The 7,099-nt window shown below is 39.3% G+C and overlaps 1 protein-coding gene across 1 annotated transcript in view; it reads right to left on the bottom strand.

Annotated features, from left to right (window-relative positions):
* Nucleotides 1-2,629: 2,629 nt before the first annotated feature.
* The window catches only part of MUC5AC (mucin 5AC, oligomeric mucus/gel-forming), a 56,083-nt gene continuing 51,613 nt past the window's right edge, over nt 2,630-7,099 (bottom strand). Inside the window, exons 57-61 of the mRNA XM_068944100.1 lie at nt 6,993-7,091; nt 6,110-6,238; nt 5,227-5,287; nt 4,545-4,650; nt 2,630-3,969 (exon numbers count right to left, since the gene is read on the bottom strand). Coding sequence (XP_068800201.1) covers nt 3,726-3,969; nt 4,545-4,650; nt 5,227-5,287; nt 6,110-6,238; nt 6,993-7,091 — 639 coding nt within the window. The 3' untranslated portion in view covers nt 2,630-3,725. The remainder of the gene's footprint in view (nt 3,970-4,544; nt 4,651-5,226; nt 5,288-6,109; nt 6,239-6,992; nt 7,092-7,099) is intronic.

The following is a 7,099-nucleotide window of genomic DNA, read 5'->3' as shown; positions in this document are numbered from 1 at the left end:
TCAGTGGTTTACACTGCTGAGTTTTATAATGCTGTGTAGAAAAGGAAAAAAAAAATACTGGTCATACATTTTGTTACATAGGCTATGTAACAAAAGTCCTGAGTGGGTAGAAAGCGCATGAATTCCCAACGAAGGACCTTTACAGCCAGTATTGAAATTAGACCCAAAACCTTTGAATGCTTATTGTACAGCTGGAATAAGTTGTGGGCTAAGTGAATGGTTTCTCTACTGTGATTTATTTGTGTTCCAAAGATGATCAGATTGGGGGAAAAAAAAGTGATACTGATAGCTTATGGGACATGTCAGTTTCTGTTGTGGATGTATAAACAAGTCTCCCTATGTTATTTAGACTGGATGTCTTTAGATTCAAGAGTTAATCAAGGGCAAAATTTATGCCAGTGGTTTGAAACTAAAACAGCAGTTATAACGTGGCTCACATTTGAGTGCTGTGAAAGAAACCCTTTTGAAATAAACCTTTTCAGATATGCTTGTAAACTGTGAGCCTAGAGCCCTCTAGTGTTAACGGTGGTGTAAAATACATTAAATTATCTACACTGACATAGTAAAGTGTGACCTGCACAATATTCTGACCTCTGTCAATAAAGGGATACCAAGCCAATCCCTTTTTTCTACTTTGTTTTTTATTGTCTTTAATCCTTATCCATGGTTTAGAAAAACAGTGATTACACTTTATTTACGAGAGATGCAACTGATCTCATTCATCACAGTTTTTAGAAAAGAGTCATTGATTTCCTTTGGAGCTAATTCCCAATTTGTGTCAGCAATAACTCACAGCAAAGTTAGTTCCTATGTAAAGGAGAATAACTAGGGAAACCTGGAAGGCCGATCTGTGCCACCCACCAGTGCTCTTTATTTTTCATCTACTTCTTGTCATGTTTCCTGCTCCTCAGGGAGTACCTGCAAAGCCTTCCACTTGCTCTCCCACACCTGAAGCATGTTGTGTCTCCTATTCTCATCCTCCTCACCTAAGGGTTCCCATTTGCTCCTTGCCAGCACTGGGGCTGTGTGTGTGATATGGTGCCTGGTTGCTCCAAAGCAGGGTCTCCAGTGCGCAGTCCTCCACCACAGGCTCTGTGTGCCTCCACTCCTTGCCCCGGCTTATGGGGATTTCTTGCTTCCCCATGCCAGGAACAAGGTCCGTCCCCTCCTCTTCTCTTTCTTTCTTTCCTTCCCTCCTTCCTTCTCCCATGTCACATAACCCTAGGTTGGTTCCCCCCCCCACCCCAAAAGTCATGATCACTTCCCCATCTTCCCATGTGTCAGAGAGTCTGTCTCTCTCATTGACTTCTTCCTCCACATGTTAGTCTTTCCTATTTCAGTAAGATGCCTCAAGCATCTGCTGGCACAGACTTAATACACACAGAGTTTTTTCATGAAGGAGGGGAACTGCTGAGATATTGAAACACATAACTTTGCTTGGGAAAAGAACAGATGACCTTGAAGCAGCATGTGGAGAATAAGTTATGTCAGTGGGTTACCTGTGGACAAGGATTTGTTGTGGATCAAAGAAGTGCATAGTAATTTATTTTCTATTAATAGATATTCTCTCTTCCCTCCTGCAGTATGAGCAGGAGCAGAATCATACCTCAGCCTGCCTGAAAGGCCAGAGAAACTGTTGTTCTCCAAGCTGGTTAGTTCAGTATCAGTGCAGTACTGGGAATACTGGTGGGTTAGGTGGGAAAGAGGGAAGTGAGCAATAAACCACCTGGCTCCTCACTGGGAAGCAAAGAGCCTAAGAACAGGGACAAAAAGGTGTTGTGAAAAGCCAGAAAATGGAGAGTGAAGTAGCAATTTGACCAACAGGAAGCTGGGAGGTAGGGCAAATTTTTTTCAAGCAGAAAGTATGAGGTTACCAGAGGTCCATGAGGAGAACTTGGTGCTCACCTCTGAGTGGAGGAGTGTATGGGGTGACATAGTTCTGTAAAGAAAAATGGGTGAGAAAAGCGGCCTAAGGCGGATACCTGCAGAAACCTTCATGCTTACCCTATTACTCCCTCTACTGGGTTGTCCAAATTGTAGGCTAGGAAAAGCTTGTCATTAATTTTTTCTGTTCCTCTTCTGTTCCCTAGAGCAGTCATTTGTAAATTGCATGAAATGCTACTTGTCATTTTACAGTTTACAGGCAGGTGTGTAGTGGCTGGTTGAAAGTATAATGTAGCTAAAGCTGCGTGATAACTTGACAAAACTTGTAAATTTACAACAGTGCAATTGGAGGTTTGTTTGAGATTTATGTATGTTTCAGTAGGCATTCAAATGTCAGAGTGGCTGTTTTGGAGTACTTTGGATAGTTTCTGTCAGTTGAATAAAGAACTTCCAGTTAACAGAATAAGTACAGACTCAAAAATATGCTTGTTTACTGAAGACCTCCTTGTCAATAGCACCTGAAGCGATGTGCTTAGAACACTTTTGGTATTTGCTTTTGAGTGCCTTTCATTCAAAGCACTGAAGGGCATTAAAGCTCTGTAGACAGTTAGGTACCGCAGTCTAGATTGGCTTTTTAGCTGGAGCTATTGAGAAATGGCTACAGTAGAGTGGGAAGCAAATATTTTATAGGGCCAGCAACTCTGTTATAAGGGATTCAGTGAAAAGACAGAGGATACAAATGCTGTAAAATGCTTAAAATTTATTAATCATCATTACCTTTTTTATAAGGAACAAAATAAACAATATTCCAAAACAAAATGGAAGAAGAAAATATACCACACCCAGATAACATCACTAAGAAATGGGTTTACATAAATTCTGAAGGAAATGGCCCAATAAATCAATTTTCCAAAAATAAAATAAATAGCAATGGTACAACTTTTTTTAAAACAAATCTCAGCCTCCTAGGAAAGAATTTACATATAATATTATTATTATTATTACTTTTGTTTACAAAAATCCTTCATATGCCCCCGTTGGCAAAAAATATATATATATATACTTCTGTAAACAGTTAACCACAAACAAAAAAAATTCCAAATTTTCATACAGTTACTATGCTGATGGTATTATGTAAACAGAGTAGTGTGCAGCAGCCTTTCATGATAGGATCTTTCTTTCTTTCTTTCTTTCTTTTTCTTTCTTTCTTTCTTTCTTTTGAGAGCATATAGGGAAAATGCCCATCATAAATTGCTGATAATATTGAATTTAACAGTTCTGAGAAGGTACAGCTTTCTATACAGTCAAAGTTTTCCTTAAAGCAAAAAGAAAAAGAAAGAAGTTGAGAGGTACAGTTCTCTTTGTTTGTTTTCTGGACTTTAGCTTTTGATCTATCTCAATGAAATGGAATGAAAACGTTTTAAAAATAGTCAGTCTATGTCAGTGGCAAGATTAGTTATTTTCAAGTGGGTACAGAATACAATGGCTGCAAAACTTAATTTCTTACACAGCAATGTTTATTTTATGCCTATGTAGTCTATATCATGCCTGCAAGGGAAAGCTTCAAGCCAGAAAAGACTGCAAACAAACAAATAGCAAATGTCAAAAGGACCTTATGCTGTACCTCTCAAGGTGTAAAAGAAGCGATATTCAAAGCAATGAGAGATACACTGGAATGACAACTGAAATAATATAGGAGCCAGGCATATTGAGCTTGTATACAGAAGATATCATCTGTTCATCCAAAATTTTAGCTGCTTTTGACACTTTTGTATTTTTTGAAAGGTTTATTTTAGTCTATGTTCAACTTTTCCTTGTTTGGCTTCTTGCTAGTTCTCATTTTAGACCTTCCCTTTCTCTGGCAAGGCCTGTGCCCCCTTCACTGGCTCTTTGGCACTGTTGGTAGGGCTTTCAATGCTTTGAAGAATGCACTCAGTGTTCACACAGCTGCATTTCTCCACATAGGTATATAAGTAATTAAGGTGGGTTCCATCACTGCATGTCAGGGTCACCGTTCTTTGGCTGGTCTTGATATCCTGACAGCACGTGCATTTATGTTCCATCATGTTCGCCTCTGGAGAATATCTGATTGCAACACAAGAGAAAGATTCAGAAATGATGTTGTGAGAAATACCACTGCCACTCTCATCCTTTACTAGGCAAACCCAAAAGTTGTGCGTTTACATGTGGGGCAATTGCTTGATATTACTCTTCTTACAGTATTGTGCTGAAACATAAGTTGCTACTCATTGTAAAAATGGATGAGTCCAGCTCTACGTTTCTAGCTCTGCATTAGGGCACAGAAAACGTAAATGAATAACTGCAGATCACGTATCAAGCCAGTCCAAAAACAGAGATTAGAATGAGACAGATAACCTCACTTTTACATGGGTCAATAACTTGGATCTGTTCGCTGTGGCATTGACCTATCTGTTAAAACCTCGTTAGTCTTCTGGTAATTAACCTCATGTGATATCACGTCTGTTAAAAGTTCGTGTTGGCACAGCAGACATGAATAGTTGGTGGCTGAGTGGATGTTGGACATATTAATAAGGCACTTGCAATTTGCTTTCTGTTACCAGTGTAATGAGCAGAAGATAGGAGACCGTAGGTTCAGCTGTATACAAACAGAGTGAGTGGTGATCTTTTATACCACTTACCGTGAGTAAGCATCACAGCTGCCTTCACAGTATGTTAGCTCAACAGGCGCAGGAGATACACACCCATTGTAGTGGATGACAGTAGTGGTATTGTGCTTCTTACAGCCTGAAGTATCAGCAGACCAAGAGATAATACGTTAAAATATGTGAGCATATAAGTAGACATCTGTACGTGATAGGCAGTCCTTAATAGAAAACTGAGATGAATGGAGCTGAAACAGGAAATTAGGTAACAGTGCAGTTCTCTTAATTGCTTATGGCCAAATGATGACTCTTCCTGCTTGTGCTAGCAATGAAAGAATAAAGTTCCCTTTCCTTATGCAGCACCAGTGCACAATGCAGAAACAAAGAGTTGCTGTGGCAACCCATCTCCCAGGTCTGGTTTCACTTTTTCCTGAAAGAGAATGCATCTACAAAAGGTTGGCGAATAGCCACAAAAAGGCTAACATTTAATGGCAGGGGGTGGGAAAGTTCATCTTGTACATGTTTTCAGAAGACTTGAACTGGGTGCTGGAAGTGTTCTCTTCCTTGCTACCCTGTTTTCTTTTCTCACCCCAGTGTGAGGCACTGCTCCCAAACTCAGTCTGTTCACCTGCTTTGTCTGTGCATCTACTATGCAAGTTGGACTAATATGCTTAATAAGGCATATGTTGTGCTTTTACTTAAAATTATCATGACTTACTTTTCAGTGGTTGTGTTGGGCACACTCTGCAGCAGCCATCATCTGATATCCGGATGTCATCCTTGAGTGTGAAAATAGAATAAGATAACTCAGATTTCATATCTGCATACTAAAGCAGAGACTTTCCCTGCTTCCTAAGTTTCTCTGGTGCCAGAAATTTCTTTGTATTGAGATGGATGGTTTCAAGCAGGGTTAAATAGTAAGGGCACTTAACTGCTACTTCAGTACAGTCTTAATAAGACTTCTTCACAATCTGACATTAAGAGGAACTGGAATTGCCTTCTTATCATCAGACTTTAGTAGTTAACTTTTAGAAATAAAGCTTGTAGCAGATGTAGGATGTTTTGAGGGACCAAAGTCAGTGCAGATGAAGGATTATGGCAGCAAAGGTAACACAGCTAATGAAATACTGACTTCCTACACATGAGGGGCTGGTTCTGATCTACCCTGAGCTGTATTAAATGGAATTATTCTGGTAATTGCAGTAGTTTATTTTCTTTCCCTTTGTTCTCAATAGATGAATTCTAAAAAATAATTTGTAATCTTCAATAATTTAGGAATAAAAATCCAAGTATTTTCCAATAAGATTCTTGCTCCTAGGTTACCTGACACTTTTGGAAATCCAAAACATTATGCTGTACCCATTTCTCTAGCGCTTACTCTCTCTTTTTGCATCAGTGATGACGGATACGCCACCCATTTTAATCTTGATTTGCCTTTCTGAAGTGAAGGATATAATCTGAAGATTGGATATAATCTGAGTGACATCCCATATAATGCTACTATTAGGTATTTTTCTTGGACACGGTGATCCTGTTATCACCTGTGCCAAGCCACTGCGACCTTTTCAAACAAACATGAGAATTGGTAGAAGAGTACTTACAGGGTCACAATCGTCTGGATTAATGGAAGGACAGCTTTTCTGTACAATGACTGGAATGAACTGATCATCATAATTTTCGCATGTGTAAAATGTACAGTTATTGCCAGGCGGGTTCCAGACTTCTCCAACCTGAAAATAGTTAAATAAAAGTGAATAGAAATCTTATATAAAGACAAAACCCCAAAATGCAGTGTTTTATCATTGCTTGCTGTTGTGGTGGTGGTATGCTATATAATGTCCTTGAATTCAGCTGATAGTTACTTGTCGTATTATCATACTGCCTTAAGTCTTTTTCATTAACCAAGTGAAGAGGCTGTGTTTTTATCTGGATACTCTCATGCTTTTTGTAGGAATGGGATAAGTATGTGGGCTAATTTGGAAAGAGGAACTTACATTTGATGGTTTCAACCTACCCTTTTGTCATCAGAATTTATGGGTCTGTTCTAATCCCACTCAGATACATGGCAGAATTTCTGCTGGCTTTATTAACCTGTTCTGTCTTAAAGCTCTCAGCCAACTTGTGGTTGGCTGTTTGGAGCAGAAAACTGCCTCCAGATACATAAAAACAAAATTATACTTTGAACAAAATGGGTGCTATATTTTCAGAGCTGAAAGCAAATAAGGGCCCATTGCTTTCACCTGTATATTTTCTATTTTGATTTCTGAAAGCCATTATTCAGTATCACAATTGCTTCCAGAAGTCTCAGTTAAAACCAGAGTCTTGTAGCTCAAGGTACTCTTTGAGCTGTGTGAGACAGTCTATTCCTTATCTCAATGAGCATTGCAGTCTAACATGAGAAAAGACAGAACAAATAAATATGACAAGGAGAGGAAGGAGCAAAGAAGCTAGCAGAGTTCACCAAAACATAACAGGGGTAGTTACTTTGAGCACATGTGTCGTGTTGTCTCCCAAGGTCACTGTACAAGCCACTGCCTTGCATGTGCCGCAGCACTGCCCAGGTTTCTTTGTATACTTGTAACCCTGTTTGG

This window comes from Struthio camelus, chromosome 5, assembly GCF_040807025.1.
Source record: "Struthio camelus isolate bStrCam1 chromosome 5, bStrCam1.hap1, whole genome shotgun sequence".
Taxonomy (NCBI): domain Eukaryota; kingdom Metazoa; phylum Chordata; class Aves; order Struthioniformes; family Struthionidae; genus Struthio; species Struthio camelus.
This window is presented reverse-complemented; position numbering and strand designations above follow the sequence as displayed.